A 19,842-nucleotide genomic window follows, 5' to 3' on the forward strand; every position below is an offset into this window, starting at 1 on the left:
CCTTCTTAACTATCCTATCAACCTGATGAGTTGCCTCATGTGTTTTGTCAGCCACGGTTCCCTTTTCCTACCATTTTTTCCTTGTCTCAGTGGGACAAACCTATCCTGAACCCAGCACAAGTGGCCCCTAAACTTCCTCCACATTACTTCTGTGCTTTTACCCTTGAACATCTGTTTCCAATTTACTCTTGCTAGTTCCTGCCTCATCCTTTCATAGTTAGCCCTTCCCCAATTAAGCACTTTCCCATTTTGTCTGTTTTTATCCTTTTCCATAGCTATGCTGAAGCTAAGGGAGTTGTGGTCACTCTCACCAAAATGCTCCCCCAGCAAGAAGTCTGCCATCTGACCAGGTTCATTACCCAGAACTAGATCCAGTATGGCCTCTCCTCTCGTCGGCCTGTCCACATACTGTGTCAGGAGTCCTTCCTGAACACACCTGACAAACTCAGCCCCATCTATCTCCCTTGCAGTCAGGAGGTGCCAGTCAATATGAGGAAATTTGAAATCACCCGTAACTACAACCCTGTATTTCCTGCACCATTCTAAAATCTGCCTGCTTATCTGCTCCTCGGTGTCCCGAGGGCTATTCGGGGGCCTATAGACTACTCCCAGCACAGTGATTGATCCCTTCCTATTTCTGACTTCCACCCACACCGACTCAGTGGACACTCCCTCTGCAGAGTCCTCCCTTTCTATAGCCGTGATACTATCCCTGACCAGTGATGCTACTCCCCCCACCCTTTTCTACCTCCCATCCTATTCCTTTTAAAACACCTAAAGCCCGGTACCTGCATCAGCCAATCCTGCCCTTCCTCCAGCCAAGTTTCAGTAATGGCCACAACATCGTAGTTCCACGTACTGATCCATGTTCTAAATTCATCCCCTTTATTCCTAATACTCCTAGTGTTGAAAGAGACACATTTCAGCCCCTCTAACTGGCTACATTTATGTTTTGTCCCCTGCCTGTCCTTCCTCACCAACTCAGAACACATAGCATCATGCCCTTGTCCTTCTACCCTAATCTCTGCACTCACATTCTGATTCCCACCCCCCTGCCAAACTAGTTTAAACCCTCCTCAACAGCTCTAGCAAACCTGCCCGCCAGGATATTGGTCCCTTTCCAGTTCAGGTGCAGCCCGTCCTTTTTGTACAGGTCAGACCTTCCCCAGAAGAGATCCCAATGACCCAGAAATCTGAATCCCTGCCCCCTGCACCAACTCTTCAGCCACACATTCATCCGCCATAACTTCCTGTTCCTACCCTCTTTGTCTCGTGGCACAGGTAGCAATCCTGAGATTACCATCCTTGAGGTCCTGCTTTTTAACTTCTTTCCTAACTCCCTATATTCCTTCTTCAGGATCTCATCCCTACTCCTATCCATGTCATTGGTCCCCACGTGGACCACGATATCTGGCTGCTCACCCTCTCTCCTGAGAATACCGAGAACTTGATCCGAGATATCATGGACCCTGGCACCAGGGAGGCAACAGACCATCCAGGATTCTTGATCTCTCCCACAGATCCCCTTATCTGTCCCCCTAACTATCGAATCCCCTATCGCTACTGCTCTACTCTTTTCCCTCCTTCCTTTCTGAGCTGAGGGTCCAGTCTCGGTGCCAGAGACGCAACCACTACAACTTGCCCCTGGTAGGTCATCCCCACCAACAGTATCCAAAACAGTATACTTATTGTTGATGGGAACGGCCACAGGGATGCTCTGCTCTTTCTGTCTATTCCCCTTCCCTCTCCTGACAGTCACACAGTTACCTGTCTCCTGACTTTTAGGGGTGACTGTCTCCCTGAAACTCTGATCTATTACTGCCTCTGCCTCCCGAATGATCCGAAGTTCATCCAGCCCCAGCTCCAGTTCCCTAACTCGGTTTGACCGGAGCTACAGCTGGATGCACCTTTTGCAGGTGTAGTCATCAGAGACAATTGTGCTGTCCCTGACTTTCCACATCCTACAATTGGAGCATTGGACTGCCCTATCTACTGCCTCCATTACCAACTCCAAAGTTAATTAAATTAATTAAAGAAACTTACCCGGCCTTACCTCTCTGGGAGCAAGCTCGTCCTCAGCCTCTTCTCGCCAAAGCCTCAAAGCTCCACTCCTTCACTGGCCCACTCACTCACTGACCGCTCTGCTTGAGCTACCCCTCCTTTTATTTGTTTGAGCTTTTCAATTTTTGATTACCCAATCAAACTGCTTGGTCACCTGACCTCGACTGCCCAATCAGCTGCTTTCTGTCTTATCTCACCCTGTCTTAAAAATATATAATGACTCTGTCTCCACTGCCCAAAAATCTCACAGTCCTCTGAGAGAAAATATTTTGTCCCAGCTCCATCTTAAAATTGGCAACCCTCTTTTTTGAACACCACCACCAAAAGATAAATTTTCCTAAGGAAGGAAATATCTCACATCCACCCTCTCACACTCCCTCAGGAGTAGGCACATTTGTGAGCAGCAGGAGGGAAATGAAGGGGGGGGGGTGAGAAAGATTCCTATCACATCCCCTTCCAAATTCAGGGACAGAAATACGAACACACACAGCACATGCCTTAAAAGGCAACATTTTTTCCCCCAAGATATATCTTGTTGATAGGCGTTCATGAATTTCCTTCACAAGGTCATTCTGTTATGGCCAAGGTCCACCTAATACAACGTCTCCACGATTTTAGGTGTGGTTGTGTTATGGCTGAATTCAGTCATCGTTCCAAGCTGCTAAGGATAATTGGAGCAAGTCTTTGCAATGAGCATCATGATCGATTATTTATTCTGTGGAGGGTTAGAATGAGATCTGTAGGAGAGGTTGTAGATAGTCTGGTACATGGAGGAATGGTACTGCCTCCGTTTATTCAGTTTTGCTATCTTGTCTTCCAAGAGGCCGAAGTTAGTGGGTGGAGCTGGAAAAAAAAACAACCACAAAATCAACCTCCGCTGCATTTATACAGTTTACATTTATATAGCACCTGTGATGCAATAAATGTCCCATGAGTGATTACAAAACAAAAACTGACAGCAAAAGCTGGAAGAAGATAGTGACTTGCAAGGCTTTATAAAGATTAGTTTTATATCATGCGTACGTGGAAAACACCCGAATGCATCATTTTGCATCAACGGCCAACACAGTCCGAAGATCACGCTGGGGCAGCCCCCGAGTGTCACCACGTTTCCAGCGCCAACATAGCCTTCCCACAATTTACTAATCCTAACCAGCGTTAACTATACATCTTTGTAACATGGGAGGTAACTGAGGCACTCAGGTGGTCATGGAGGGAGTGTGAAATCAAACACCAGGCAGCGGCCACCGGCGCTGTAAAGAGATTGTGCCAACCACCACGCTACCATGCTGGCCCGTGTGCAAGGACGGAGGGGGGAGCAGTTCGCGGAGGGAAATTCAGAACTTAGTGTCTAGGCAGCAGAAGGCACGCCTGCCAGCAGAGCAGTGGAGAGGACTAGAAATGATGCCGGGGAAATGGCCAGTCCCACGTTTGACCTCAGTTCTGGGTTGAGCTCGCTGATCTTAACTGCTTCATCAAAGGTTATGCCTGATGGACCCAGACAGCCATGCAGAGAGCTCTGCTGGAGGTAGCAAATCATGTCAGCTCTGATACAACACACTACCCCAATGGTGTAGAGTATCAAATCTGAATCAGAATCAGGTTTATTGTCACTGACAGATGCTGTGGAAGTTACTGTTTTGCAGCAGAGAACAGTGCAGTTCACACAAGATTTATATGGGTTACAGTAAGAAATACATTTTTAAAAAGTGCAAAAAGAGAGCAAGACAGTAAGGTAGAGTTCATGGGTTCATGGACTGTTCATGGTGGAGGGGGATGAAGCTGTTCCAAAAATGTCGAGCAGGCGTCTCACTCAATATTTTAGGAACTGCTTCTCCCCCTCTGTTACGGCTGACTGCTGAGTAAGCAAACGGGCAGGGCCCCAGGCAGATGGATATCCCCAGTGATTTGTACCTTGACAGAAGTGGCTGGGCTAGGCTGCCCTAAGGTTTTGCTATTCTCCCATTTGCACGTCCCAATGTATCGTGTGTAGTAAAGAGATTATAGGTTTTAGATAAATGGGGTCAGCTGTTCCAATCTACTGATGTTTAAACCACTCACTAGCAAGCATATTCCCCTTGTACCCCATTCTCTCCAGCTATTCATTTAAAGATCTGCCCACACCAATGACTATCATATCGGCGACCTGCCTATTTAAAGTTGATAAGGCATTCCAGTGTGCATCAGCAATGTAATAGTCTGAGCTGGAGAACAGGTATTGGAGGTACAGTAGATATACACAGACCATTTACTCCTGGGAAGTTCTGGGATTGTGCTACCCTCTCCAGCCCTGCGTAGAGAAACTCCCCCTTATTTCCCTGTACCTCATATATTCTTTCATTCTTTTTGCACTTACTGACTGCTACTCTGAAAATGGTACATTTGTACTGACGTTTGCTTAGCGCGTACACACACATACACACACACACGTACATATATTACCCCTTCCCTTGCCCTGCCAATCCTTTAAGAATTTTGCATAGCATGTCATATTCCTCTAAGCTCAAGAGAATGCAAGACTCTCTCTGATTAACCTTTGATGTTACGTTAACCAGCTATCCTAGGTATCAATCTGGTTAACCTTCACTGCAATTCCCCTACCTTCAATATATCATTCCTTCATTAAAGGGACAACATCTGTATGTAATATTTCATATATCTCCACTCGTGCACTCAAATCCTTTGGCAACAGAGGTTATCTTAGAATTAGCCTTCCTAATCGCTTGTTGAACCTGCATGTTAAAATTCAGTGATCACCAGCTCCCTCTGAAGATTTGATGCCTCACCCTTTGCGAACATAATCTACTTTCCAGTCCTTCTAGCAAAGCGGAGGATCTGACATTTTTCTACGCGATATTCCCATGTGGCTTCTCTTTGCCCGCTTCCTGAGGTTGTGCCGATCCCCTGAAATCGCTGCATTCCTGCTCCCATATTGCCACCTGGCTTTCAATCTTACATGGAGGCTATCATTCTATGACTCCCAGCTACAAACTGTGTGGCTGGCAGATGAGTTTTCCTTTATCTTAATGTTGACTGCATCCCACTGTCGCCAGCACTCCCTCTGCTCGGTTTCAATAGAACCTAATCTCATTAGCCTCTGTGATATTAATACCAGAATAGATGTTTTAGAACATACCTTCCTTCCTTTTCTCCTATGGTCCATTCCCCTCTCCTATCAGGTTCCTTTCTCTCCAGCCCTTTACCTGTCTCACCTAACCTGCTTCACTAAACACCTTCTAGCTATTGTCCTTCCCCTCCTTCCTCTGTTTTTTCTGCCGTCTTCCCCCTTTCTTTCCAGCCCCGAAGAAGGGTCTTGGCCCGAAATGTTGACTGTTTATTCATTTCCATTGATGCTGCCTGACTTGCTGAGTTCCTCCATCGTTTTGTGTGGGTTGCTTTGGATTTCCAGCACCTGCAGAATTTGTTGTGTTTAGAACATATCTGGGTGCAAGGACGTGCGGCCTTCCTCGTCCTCTCCACCTGTGTGGTGTTCCTGAGCAGAGACGGGGTACTACTGGCGAGGGTTGGTGTTGAATTCTGCTGAGAAGTAAATGGGACGTTAGGCAGCGTGAAGTGCTGTTGCCAGTTCATACTAGCCAATGGCAGTAGATGCACTTCATTCACCTTGCTATCTTGTGGACTAAATCAAAGTCAAAATAAAAACTGCAGATACTAGAAATCTGAAATAAAAACAGAAAACGCTGGAGACATTCAGCTGTCAGGCAGCATCTTTGGACAGAGAAACAAAGTTAATATTTTAGGTCGAAGGCCCTTCAACAGAACTGGGAAAGAGAGAAACAGGTTGGGCAGAAAAACCCAAGTTACAAGTAGACTGTATGTAGTTGAGAGTCAATGAATGACATTCTCCATATAAAATTCAAAGCCAGGTGGCAGTATGGGAGTAGGAATGCAGTCATTTCAGGGAATTGGCTCAAGCTCAGGGAACGGGCAATATAATGTGGAAAAATGTCAGGTATGAAAACCGAAAGTCAGATAGGTTTGTAAATGGTGAGATTAAAGGTGCTGGTGTTCATAGGGAGCTGGGTATGAATTACTGAAAGTCTAGATGCAATTAGGAAGGCAAATATACTTCCATCCCCCATCAGGAAGGTCTCAAAGCTCTACGCTTCTTTTTGGATTCCAGACCTAATCAGTTCCCCTCTACCACCACTCTGCTCCGTCTAGCGGAATTAGTCCTTACTCTTAATAATTTCTCCTTTGGCTCCTCCCACTTCCTCCAAACTAAAGGTGTAGCTATGGGCACCCGTATGGGTCCTAGTTATGCCTGCCTTTTTGTTGGGTTTGTGGAACAATCTATGTTCCGTGCCTATTCTGGTATCTGTCCCCCACTTTTCCTTCGCTACATCGACGACTGCATTGGCGCTGCTTCCTGCACGCATGCAGAGCTCGGTGACTTTATTAACTTTCCCTCCAACTTTCACCCTGCCCTCAAGTTTACCTGGTCCATTTCCGACACCTCCCTCCCCTTTCTAGATCTTTCTGTCTCTGTCTCCGGAGACAGCTTATCCACTGATGTCTACTATAAGCCGACTGACTCTCACAGCTATCTGGACTATTCCTCTTCTCACCCTGTCTCTTGCAAAAACGCCATCCCCTTCTCGCAATTCCTCCGTCTCCGCCGCATCTGCTCTCAGGATGAGGCTTTTCATTCTAGGACGAGGGAGATGTCTTCCTTTTTTAAAGAAAGGGGCTTCCCTTCCTCCACTATCAACTCTGCTCTTAATCGCATCTCCCCCATTTCACGTATATCTGCTCTCACTCCATCCTCCCACCACCCCACTAGGAATAGGGTTCCCCTGGTCCTCACCTACCACCCCACCAGCCTCCGGGTCCAACATATTATTCTCCGTAACTTCCGCCACCTCCAACAGGATCCCACCACTAAGCACATCTTTCCCTCCCACCCCCCCCCCTGCATTCCGCAGGGATCGCTCCCTACGCAACTCCCTTGTCCATTTGTCCCCCCCATCCCTCCCCACTGATCTCCCTCCTGGCACTTATCCGTGTAAGCGGAACAAGTGCTACACATCCCCTTACACTTCCTCCCTTACCACCATTCAGGGCCCCAAACAGTCCTTCCAGGTGAGGGAACACTTCACCTGTGAGTCGACTGGGGTGATATACTGCGTCCGGTGCTCCCGATGTGGCCTTTTATATATTGGTGAGACCCGACGCAGACTGGGAGACCGCTTTGCTGAACACCTACGCTTGTCCGCCAGAGAAAGCAGGAGCTCCCAGTGGCCACACATTTTAATTCCACATCCCATTCCCATTCTGACATGTCTATCCACGGCCTCCTCTACTGTAAAGATGAAGCCACACTCAGGTTGGAGGAACAACACCTTATATTCCGTCTGGGTAGCCTCCAACCTGATGGCATGAACATTGACTTCTCTAACTTCCGCTAATGCCCCACCTCCCCCTCGTACCCCATCTGTTACTTTTTTTTTCACACACATTCTTTCTCTCACTCTCCTTTTTCTCCCTCTGTCCCTCTGAATATACCCCTTGCCCATCCTCTGGGTCCCCCCACCTTGTCTTTCTTCCCGGATCTCCTGTCCCATGATCCTCTCGTATCCCCTTTTGCCTATCACCTGTCCAGCTCTTGGCTCCATCCCTCCCCCTCCTGTCTTCTCCTATCATTTTGGATCTCCCCCTCCCCCTCCAACTTTCAAATCCCTTACTCACTCTTCCTTCAGTTAGACCTGACGAAGGGTCTCGGCCTGAAACGTCGACTGCACCTCTTCCTAGAGATGCTGCCTGGCCTGCTGCGTTCACCAGCAACTTTGATGTGTGTTGCTAGGAAGGCAAATGGTATTTTGACCTCTGTTGCAAGAAATTGTACGTACAAGAATGGAATTGTCCTGCTCCAATTAAACGTGGTGCTGGTCAGACCACAACTGGACGATTGTGTACAGACCTAAGGAAAGATAAATTTGTGACAGAGGGAGTGCAGTGAAGCCTCACCAAATCTGATTCCTGTGATAGCGGAACAACCCTAAAATGAAGGTTAAGCAGACTAGATGTTTATTTTAAGATAGAACACAGAATAGGCCCTTCGTGCCCTTCGAGCCATGCTGTCCAGCAATCCCCTGATTTAACCTGAGCATAATCACAGGACAATTTACAATGACGACCAACTGGACCGTTGGAGGAAACCGGAGCACCCGGAGGAAACCCACACGGTCATGAGCAGAATGTACAAACTCCTTACAGACCGTGGCACCCAAGAAAGACAGACTCCAGTGTAGAGCCGGTGGCGAGAGTTTAAGGCTGATTTATACTTGTACGTCAAATCGATGCTGTAGGTACGGCGTAGCCGCGAACCCTACGCAGTGCCTACGCGGATCCCTACGCCTCAGCCTGACGCACACCTCTCCCAAAATGTAACTACGCGTCACGGCAACGCAGACCGCAACAACTGTGATTGGTCTGCTTGGTAGCATCGCATTTCCTCCTACGCTGCAATAGCTTCCCATTGGGCGACTGAAGGGCAGGGAAGGAACTCTGGCTGCAATGCTTTCCATAAAGCTTTACAGACTTCCGAAATTATGGAGGACATATTTTGCTTTTACGAAAAAAGACGCTCGCTTTTTACTCGTTTACCCCAAGAAAGACTACCATGACCATGAAGCCTTGCACGGGCAGGTGTGTGCGCATGCATGACGTGCGAATACGTGACGTGCATATGCGTGTACATGCCCGAATTGCACGGCGACGCAGACACACCAACGCACAATTATAAATGCTCACAACGGCGTAGCCCACTTGCGTAGGCTACGGCGTAAGCTGGTACACACAAGTATAAATCAGCCTTTATGCATAATAATTCCAAAAGAACATCGGTAGCTCGACCAAGCGACACTTCAGATGAAACATTCTCAAGACTAGCATATCGCGGCTTGCGCTAATCGGGCATCCGCTTAAATAATACAGGTAACACCGAATCACCGAGCCTGTCTCAATAAACTTACCAAGCTTAAGCAGAAAGCACCAGGAGACCGCATTACAAAGAGCAAATCACTCAAGATGAACACAAGGAATTCTAAACAATTAACGACTCTCAATCAACCAGTTTGTTAGGAGTTTGAGGAGATTTGGTATGTCACCAAAAACACTCCCAAATTTCTACAGATATACCATGGAGAGCATTGTAACTAGCCGCATCACCTTCTGGTAAGGGGGTGAGCAGGTGCTACTACACAGGTTCGAAGCAAGCTGCAGAGAGTTGTAAACTTAGTTCCATCATAGCCTCCATAGTATCCAAGACATCTTCAAGGAGTTGTGCATCAAAAGAGTAGCAACCATCATTAAGGACCCCCATCATCCAAGCCATGCCTTGTTCTCATTGCTACCAACAGGAAGGAGGTACAGAAGCCTGAAGGCACATGCTCGACCATTCAGGAACAGCTTCTACACTTCTGTCATCTGATTTCTGAATGGACATTGAATCCATGAATACTATCTCACTACTAATTCCCAAATCCTAAGGACTTTCTACAGGGGCACAACTGAGAGCATCCTGCCTGGCTGCATCACTGCCTGGTATGGGAACTGTACGTCCCTCAATCGCAGGGCTCTGCAGAGAGTGGTGTGGACAGCCCAGCGCATCTGTAGATGTGAACTTCCCACTATTCAGAACATTTACAATAACAGATGCGTAAAAAGGGCCCGAAGGATCATTGGGGACCTGAGTCACCCCGACCACAAACTGTTCCAGCTGCTACCATCCGGGAAATGGTACCACAGCATTAAAGCCAGGACCAACAGGCTCTGGGACATCATCTTCCACCAGGCCATCAGACTGATTAATTCACACTGACACAATTGTATTTCTATGTTATATTGACTGTCTTGTTGCATATCTTACTGTACAATACCATTGATTACAAATTACTATAATTTGCACATTGCACATGCAGATGGAGACGTAATGCAAAGATTTTTACTCTTCGCGTATGTGAAAGATGTAAGAAATAAAGTCAATTCAATTTCTTTTTCTTGCATTGCTTATTTAAATTAACTATTATATATATATATATTTACTGTAATTCACTGTTTTTTCTATATCATTGTGTATTGCATTGTACTGTTGCCGCATTAACAAACTTCACCTCATATGCTGGTGATAATAAACCTGATTCCATTTCAGATTCTAAACACCCGAGTCAAGCACTCTCCGGCGCCCCCCACAGGCTTAAGGTGTTCATTACACTAGCTCATGTTCCGAATTTTGAGGAATGTGAGCTGATCTGATTGAAACATAAGCAGATTGACAAAGTAGAAAGGTGGTAATACATCAGCATGGATGGGGAATTGGCAAAGTAAGAGGAAACAGGATATATGGTTAATATTCTGATCGGCGATCAGTAAACAGTGAAACGATCAAAGGGACATTGATGGGCGTGAGAAAGGGAGTGAACTGCAGGGGTGCAGAGAACTAAGGAGAGGGAATGGCACATGGGATCCCGTTGCTCTTCGGAGAACTGGAGATGGAAGTGAGTTCCCTAGACATGCTTTGGGTATGTGATCTGTGCACAGTGGCACAGCGGTTAGCAAAACGCGACCCAGGTTCAATTCCTGCCGTTGCCTTTAAGGAGTTTACACATTCTCCCCGTGACTGTGTGGGTTTCTTCTGGGTGCTCTGGTTTCCTCCCACGGTTGAAAGAATGTACCGGCTGGTAGGTTGATCGGGGGATTGCTGGGCAGCCTAGCTCAAAGAGCCTGAAGGACCTATTCCTTACATAATTTAGATTTGGATTAAAGTCTGTCACGAGCCTTGTGGCCCATCAGGTCGGCGCTTATGCTGGTTTCCGTGGCGTGAAGCAACTAAGAGTACGAGACTCCCCCCCCCCCCGGATAGGACGCCAAGTCTATTGCAAGGTTAACCCCCAGCAATTTTGCCAGTACCCATTCTCAGCTGGGTAGAGTAGAGCATTGTGTGGTTAAGTGCCTTGCTTAAGGACACACACGCTGCCTCGGCCGAGGCTCGAACCCACGACCTTCAGATCGCTAGTCCAAAGCCCAAACCACTTGGGCACGCGCCACGCTATTCCTTACATAAACCCCACCTCTAATACCCATTCTCCAGCTCATCCATCACTCGCCTGCACTGTCAAGGAAGTAAAAGCCCCATCAATGGCACATTTCATCCAAAGTGCCATTTATAGCAGCACCTTCCTAAATAAGCAGCCAGCCTCCAGAGTGCTCTGAAGTGATGGCCAATGGTGCGAGTGGACCTTTAAGACAGACTGCTGGAATGAATGGGACACAGGTAGATCGCATTTACCATGACAGGCTGAAGTATTGTGGAAAGTGGAACCACATGTCATCACCTGTCCTGGTTAAAGATTCAAAATAAGGATTGCTCAAGGAGTAATTTCACTCTGTGTGTCCTAATCACTTGATGTGCATCCTGACCCAAAATGTCAAGATAAATTTCTCAAATTGTCCATTCCTCAGAATTTTTTGTATGAGTTGCTCAAGAAAACCTTGATTTTCATTCCTCAGGTGCTAAAAAAAGATAACATCACGCAATACAACTGCTACGCAACTATCAACAAAAGAGGAAGGCGGGAAAAAAACTTAGGAAAGCTATGGCCTGATTTATACATATACGTATTAAAATACATACCGATTAGCGGGCGATCTGTTTGTTCTGGGAGCCAACTCAACTTTCTCCTATCCCATTTACGAAGGGGAGGCAAACACGGGTTTGGACGTTTATTGATAACTTCATCGTAATGACTAACAAAATACCAAGAGTGTGGAATGTTGCGATGAGAAAATAATACTGAAAGAGGTACACCCTACAAAAAAGACAAATTATTAGGGTTGGCTTTTTGTTCAATGGCAGCTTAAAAAAGTATTAATCAGAAACTTAGGGCCTTGCTTCATAGTAACTGAGTACTTTAAATCCTGTCCTTGGGTTAGGGATTCCTGAGTTTTTAACTGATATTTTAATGATTCCAGGATTATATCCATTTTTATCAATAGTTCCATTAGTTTACTGAATTTGTTCCCCATTTGAAAGGAAAGGTACGTCGCATCCGGAGTTCCTCCCGTTAGCGGACGATTTCCCTCCACGCCTCTCTGACGTAGTGGGGAATCGCGTACAAGGCAAGTTACAGCAGTGGTTCGCCATTGCCTTCTGCCGGGTGAATTTCCAAAGAGATCACCAGCCCGTAACCCAGCACGAATGGAAAGCGTGCAGGGAAGTCGGCTGGATTCGAACTCGGGACCTTTCGTCCCAAAGTCACTACGCCACTACGCTACCCCACCTAAGGACACAAAATCACTGAGGGAACGCAATGGGTCAGGCAGCAACTATGGAGCCAATGTTTTGGGTTGAGACGATCTCCTGGGGAAATAGCCAGTATAAAAAGTGAAGGGAAGTTGTGGAGCAAGACCTGGCAGGTGATAGGTGGATCTAAATGAGGGGAGTGATGGGCAGATGAGGGAGAGGAGAGTGGGAATGATATCAGAAGATGGGAGTTGATTGGCGGAAGTGACAAAGGGATGGAGATGGAATCTGTTTAGAGAGGACAGTGGGAAATAAAGGGAGGGAGGTGAGGAAGAGAGCCAGTGGGAGGAGTGAGTGGTTGATGGGCAATGGAGAGGATCAGAGAGCCTGACCGTTGGGTCCTCTTTGGTTGGTCACCAAGACCAACCAATGAGCAGCCAGAAGCACGAAAAAGATCTGCAGATGCTGGAAATCCAAGCAAGACACACAAAGTGCTGGAGGAACTCAGCAGGCCAGGCAGCATCTACGGAAAAGAGTACAGTCGACGTTTCGGGCCGAGACTCTTGGCAAGGGTTGACTGTACTGTTTTCCATAGGAGTTGCTTGGCCTGCTGAGTTCCTCCAGCACTTTGTGTGTGTTGCAATGAGCAGCCAGGCTTAGGTGGTTCTGCTGCCCGATCTTGCAGGCACCAGAATCCTGGAGCATGAGCAGACTGGCTGCTGATATCGGAACAGGTCACGGACGAGTAATACCCCGTGAGGCAGCCGGGGGGACAATCACACAATCTCAGGGGATAACGTTTGAGGTCGGTGGGTGCCAGCCTCTCATCTCCATCAAACTTGGCTGGGAAGGTTGGCATTCCAAACCCAGCCTTACTGCTAGCCCATCTTGCAACCAAATCTGCCAGGATAAATATCGCAGGTTTTCCTCTTTGTAACATATCATGACTGTGATTAACACTGGTCCTCTCCTCCAATAGTTCTGGCCAGTGAGTGGACCAGTAAATACCATGACCACAGATGCAGAGTCCTATGCCGGTCTGTAGAGTGCTGGGTGCCTTTAGAGCTGTAAGTCATGGAACCTCAGTGTTAGCAGTGGTATGGGATGGCATTCTACACTTAGCATCACCAGCTGGTAATCACCTTGTGCAATGCTGATGTGTAGATGGATAAAGGTACCCCTGAAGGCTAAATGTTCCATTATTTTCCCTGTGTGTGCATTGCACCAACCAATTTTGACAAGATCTCAGGTACTTCAATTGCCCTCAGTGTCCTAGTTCAGAACAAAGTCCAGAGCTCCTGCTTCTAGTGCAGGGGTTCCCAATCTTTTTTATGCCGTGGACCAATACCCTTAAGCAAGGGGTCTGTGCACTCCAGGTTGGGTACCTCTGTTTTAGTAGCTACCAAGCCCACACTAGGGGAAGCTCAACCAATCACCCTGTGGGACTGCACTGTTTAACAAGAGGCAGTGGAGATCTGCCCAGGGAAAGCAGGAGTAGACGTTCTGGCCCCCAAAGGAGCAGGGGAGGATCTACAAGATAACCTCACCTCTAATCCCAGCCCATTATCATCAGTGGTAAAGGTTAACTTGCAGATTAAATCAGTAGTAAGGAAGGCAAGTGGAATGACAGCGTTCAGTTGAAGAGGACTAGAATATGAAAGCAAGGATGTAATGCTGAGGCTTTATAAGGCATCAGTCAGACTGCATTTGGGGTATTGTGAGCTGTTCCGGGCCCCATGTCTAAGAAAGGACGAGCTGGCATTGGAGAAGTTCCAGAGGATGTTCATGAGAATTATCCAGGGAATGAAAGGGTTAATTTAAACATAGAACATAGAATAGTACAGCACAGTACAGGCCCTTCGGCCCACAATGTTGTGCCGACCCTTAAACACTGCCTCCCATATAACCCCCCACCTTAAATTCCTCCATATACCTGTCTAGTAGTCTCTTAAATTTCACTAGTGTATCTGCCTCCACCACTGACTCAGGCAGTGTATTCCACGCACTAACCACTCTCTGAGTAAAAAACCTTCCTCTAATATCCCCCTTGAACTTCCCACCCCTTATCTTAAAGCCATGTCCTCATGTATTGAGCAGTGATGCCCTGGGGAAGAGGCGCTGGCTGTCCACTCTACCTATTCCTCTTAATATCTTGTATACCTCTATCTTGTCTCCAATTTAAAGAGCATTTGATGGCTCTGGGCCTGTACTCATGAATGAGGAAGGGATCTCATTGAAACCAACCCAATATTGAAGAGTCAACGTGGGGAGGGTGTTTCCAATAGTGGAAATGTCACAGCCTCAGAACAGAAGGTCATCCATCAGAACAGAGACGAGGAAAACTTCTTCAGAGGGTGGTTAATCTGTGCAATCATTGCTATAATTGGCTGTGAAGGCCAAGTCATTGGGCATTTTTAAAGCTGATGATTAATAAGGACATCAAAGGTCACAGGGAGAAGGGAGGAGAATGAGCTCTAGTAGGGTGAGGGGTTGCGTTTCTTGTACTTACTGATTTCCCACAAGAAAATGAATCTCAGGGTTGTATACGGTGACACATATATACTCTGATAATAAATTTACTTTGATCTCTGAACTTTGAAATCAGCCATGATCAAATGGCAGAGCAGACTCAATGGGCTGAATGGCCTAATTCTGCTCCTATGTTTTATGGTCTTATGGTACCATGCACCAACCTTTCAGCATGAGGTGAAAGCAAAGGCTTTGTTCCTCGGGCGTAACAAGGATAAAACAGATTCCCTACCTACAGGTTCTCAAAATCAACAAGACCCACATCTCCAGGAACCATTCTGTAATATGTACATTTATCAGGGATCAGAAAAGGCAGCATCATTCCTCCCAACAGAACTGACACTCCTGCCTTTCTTACCTTCTGTTTTTGCTCTATCAAAACCTTCTCTTTGAAGTCCGGTAAGACAAACGGGTATGGCTTGTAGTCGGCTTGGTATGTGCTGATCCCAAGGCATGTCCCCTTGATGAACTACAAAGAAAATGCACTTGGGATTTTCATTAGAAGGAAACAATGTGGAAATGCTGCCTACTTAACTCATCCTTCATCCACCACAATAGATCCATTCCCCCCACCCCCACGGGATGTACCACATCAATTTGCTGCAGTTTCCCTGATATCACCTCCAGTGCGCCTGACTTCCCCCAGGATACACCATCAGCTCCGACTGCCACCGAGTGACACGCCATCCTGAGCTGGGCTTTTAATAATTCCTTTAATATCTCAGGGTGAAAATCCTGAAATTTCATTAAACAGCCCTGAGGGAGCACCTTCACCACAAGGACTCACCACTAACTACCCTCTCAAGGGCAACTCGGGGTGGGCAATGTACGTCAGTGTTGCCAATGGTGCCCAGTTGCTGAGAAAAAAATAATTATTATTTTTAAGTGGGTCCAACTGTACTTGTTCATATCTGCAGGGAGAGCACAATAGAATCAAGCCAAAGTGCCAGTACATATTCAGAATCAAAATCAGACTTATTATCCCTGGCATATGTCCTGAAATTTATTGTTTTGCAGCAGCAGTGCAGTGCAATATGTAATAAACAGTATAAATTACAGTAAGTATATATAAAAATTAAACAAGTAGTGCAAAAAGAGAGGGTAAAATAATGAGGTAGCGTTCATTGTCCATTCAGAATTCTGATGGTGGGAGGGAAAAAGCTGTTCCTGAAACGTTGAGTGTGTGTCTTCAGGCTCCTGAACTTGAAACTATTCACCCTTTCCACTGCTGATCCCTTGATGACGAACTGGAGTGTGTTCCTCGAACTTCCCCTTCCTGAAGTCCAATATCAATTGTTTGGTCATACTGACATTGAAAGGAGGTTATTAATGTGACACCACTCAACCAGCTGATCTATCTCACTCCTGTATGCCCTCTTTGTCACCCTCTGAAAATCTGCCAGTAGCTGTATCCTCAGATGGCGTTTGTGCCCAATAGTCGTGGGTGTAGAGAGAGTCAAGCACTGGGCTAAGCACCCTTGAGACGTGCCAGTTAGATCATCAGCCAGTTATTTCCAATCTGCACTGACTGTGGTCTCCCAATGAGGAAGTCAAGGAATAAACTTAGAAAATCCTGCAGATGCTGGAAATCCAGAGCAACACACACAAAATGCTGGAGGAACTCAGGTGGTCAGGCAGCATCTATGCAATGAATAAAGAGTCAATGTTTCGGGCTGAGACCCTTCTTCAGGACTAGAAAGGTGGGGCAAAGATGCCAGAATGAAAAGGTGGGGAGAGGGGAAGGAGGATGGCTAGAAGGTGTCAGGTGAACCCAGCCAGGCAGGAGAGAAAGGAATCTGATAGGATAGGACCTGCTGAGTTCCTCCAGGATTTTGTGTTAATCAACGATCCAGTTGCAGAAGGAGGTACAGGGATGCAGGTTTTGGAGTTTGTTGATTAGAACTGAGGGTATGATGGTGCTGAACGCTGAGCTGTAATCAATAAACAGCAGCCTGACATAGGTATTGCTATTGTTCAGGTGACCCATGGCAGAGCGGAGAGCCAGTGAGATTGCATACACTGTAGACTTATTGTGGTGAAAGGCAAATTGCAGTGGGTTCCTGCTAAGGCAAGAGTTGATTCTAGCCATGGACAACCGAGCAAAGCATTTCATCACAGTAGATGTGACTGCCGCTGGGTGATAGTCACTGAGGCAGCTCAGTCTGTTCTTCCTGGACACTGGTATGCTCGTCACCCATCTGAAGCAGGTGTCCTCTGACATTCCCGCCAGCTGGTTGGCACAGGTTTTCAAACCTCACAGGGTACACCATCAGGGCCCAATACTCTGCGTCAGCCTCTGAGAGAAAAATCTCAGGGTCACCAGATGCTGCAGGGATTCACACGGGCATAGTTTTATTCTCCCTTTCAAAGTGTGCATAAAAGGTGTTCATCTCATCTGAGAGGGAAGCATGACAGCCATTCATGTTAGGTTTTGTATTGTAGACAGTAATGGCCTGCCCAGTGGTGTCTGACCTTTTCACACCCACTCGCTGGCCTGATGCATGGGCTGTTTGTATTTCAGTAATGTTCAAATGCATAATTACACCACTTGCTGAGAAACAGAGTGGAATACCATCCAGCTTGTGAGAAGAGGTGATAAAGATGAGGTTCTCCTGACAGGAGTCAACTTGCTCACATTGGACCCTTGTTACCCACTACATACCTGACTGGGCTCCCAGCAGGTGGCCACAAGATGTCCAATCCAAATTGTATTTTATTGATGCACGGTGACGCCCAACATTTCTCAAGCTCAATTGCCTTTGGGAAGGGGAGGGTAAACCTGGGGAAGGAGCTCGTGGGGTGGGCAGTTCCAGGATATAAACCCAGCAATGATGAAGCATTGGTGATAATATTTTTGGGATGGGATAGGGGATGGTGGCATTCCCATGTATCAACTACCATTGTCCATCTCGGCCAGCCTGGGATTCCCAATTTTTTTATGCCTTGGACCCCAGGTTAGGAACCCCTAATCTAGACACTGAAGCATTTGGAGATTGGGGAGAGACCTGTATTTGCAGATGGCACACACTCCCATTGAGGATGAAGCAGTGGTCCATGGAGGAACTGTCTCTCATGCAACACACAAAAAAAAACCCTGCAGGAACTCAGCAAGCCAGGCAGCTTCTAGGGACAGATCATCAGGACTGGTAAGGAAGGGGCACGGTCGTCCGAACGTCCTCACCAACCCCCCCCCCCCCACCCTCATCGTCTCTATGGACTCACTTTCGTTCAGAATGCTGTTGCTTGCCCTTATTGTTTACACGGGTGTGTGTGTGTGTGTGTGTGTGTGTGAGTGAGTGAGTGAATGTGTGTGTGTGTGTGTGTGTGTGTGTGTGTGTGTGTGTGTGTGTGTGTGTTTGTGTGTTTTTTTAATCTCTGCAGATTCGGTGTCGGTCTTTTTTAATGGGTTCTTTTGGGTTTCTTGTTTTGTTTGCTGGTAAGCAGACGAACCTCAAGGTTGTATTAATTCATACATAACTTTGATAATGGATGTGCTATGAACTTTGAACCATGTACCTTTCAAGTACGGGTAACGGAATAAGTGGGTAAATTAAATAGAACAGGACTAAAGAGAAAGTAAGTTTTATTCCCTGACCGTTGCATTAGTTGATATAAGTCCCAGTCCCTGCTGTCAATGCTTCACAGTAAAGACTGATTCCGGTCCATGTGACTCCATGCGCTTACCTTTAACCTTTCCTCCGCCCAGTTACCGACCAGCACCTTGTTCTGGTAGCGCTGTTGAATTCTCCAGCTGGGCGTTGTTGGCAAAGGGTCGGGGGCAAATCGGTCCTCGAGTGTTCGAGGGCAGGTCGCCGGGGCCGCCATGTCCGGCGCTGTGTGTCTAACTCGCACGCATGTGTTTCCCTGTCAGAGTCGCTCGCAATGTATCATTTTCACCCACTTTGTTTACTGTTTCCATGGAAACTAGCTTGAGTAACACTTCACAAACAGCAAATACTGACCGCCTAACTCAAGCATCATCTCCGTGGTCTGCCGTTCTACCCTATTTTAGTCCTCGATCTAGTTTGAGAATGATTTCCAACTGATATCGTATTAAGCGCTCTGGAATTCTAAAGCCGGGAAGCCCGAGAGGACGAGGCTCGGCAGCTGGGAAGTGACCGCAAACTTGGGGTTGGGGCTCTCTTCCTCGTAGCTGAAGTTACCGAGGATGCGTGGGGATAAAGTCCTCGTTCTGGAGGTAAGATTGCACCGGTCTCGCCTCTGTTCCCTATCCAGGGGGAGATATTACGACTGCCTCCTTTCTATTCCGGAGCTGAGATTGTAACAACCCTCCGACAATTCCTTGTCTCTGCTTCTCGTTCAACGGACCTCTCTGCTGGAGAAATGGGACAGGTGAATCCCATCTTTACCGAGCCTCTTGGGAGACGGCATCTCCTCTGCCGACTGCCCAGTCTCATTTTGGAAGCCTTGATCGTGGGTATCAACATCAAGTAGTCCATCCCTTCTTCCTGGGCAGTGTGGCCTCTCTTTCCCCACCATTCTGATTTCAATCATTAAAATTAAATATTAACTGCAATTTTTACACGTATATGAAAACATGCCGTGAGATGTGTCGTTTGTGTCAACAGCCGATATTCGAATACCTGATGGGGGTGGGGAGGGAGCCCGCAGATGTCGCCATGTTCCGGCGCCAATTTATCATGCTTATCAATTTATCTTCACTAATCCATGGAGTGCGGGAGGAAACAGGAGCACCCGGGCGAAACCCACACGGTCACGGGGAGACAGCGGCGGTAATTGAACCCTCTCCTCCATTCTCTGACGCTGTAAAGCTAATATGCCCGGTAACGGCCAATTTACAAATCCAGATTTTAGGCATCCGTTAGTCTTGCGAGACCATGGATCTGCGCCTGGAAAGGGCGCAGGCCTGGGCAAGGTTGTATGGAAGACCGGCAGTTGCCTATGCTGCAAATCTCCCCTCTCCACGACACCGATGTTGTCCAAGGGCTGATACAGCTTGGCACCGG

The 19,842-nt window shown here is 47.1% G+C and overlaps 1 protein-coding gene across 1 annotated transcript; it reads right to left on the reverse strand.

The window, feature by feature from the left end:
* Window positions 1–2,434: 2,434 nt before the first annotated feature.
* On the reverse strand, window positions 2,435–19,362 carry cfap107 (cilia and flagella associated protein 107). The gene is made up of 4 exons (XM_063033211.1): window positions 18,539–19,362; window positions 15,213–15,323; window positions 11,717–11,891; window positions 2,435–2,904 (listed from the first exon to the last, which is right to left on the reverse strand). Exons 1-4 carry the CDS (start codon window positions 18,677–18,679, stop codon window positions 2,768–2,770), a joined length of 564 nt encoding a protein of 187 aa, XP_062889281.1. The 5' UTR covers window positions 18,680–19,362; the 3' UTR covers window positions 2,435–2,767.
* Between the last annotated feature and the right edge of the window lie 480 nt (window positions 19,363–19,842).

Source organism: Mobula hypostoma, chromosome 25 (genome assembly GCF_963921235.1).
Source record: "Mobula hypostoma chromosome 25, sMobHyp1.1, whole genome shotgun sequence".
In the NCBI taxonomy this organism is placed as follows: Eukaryota; Metazoa; Chordata; class Chondrichthyes; order Myliobatiformes; family Myliobatidae; genus Mobula; species Mobula hypostoma.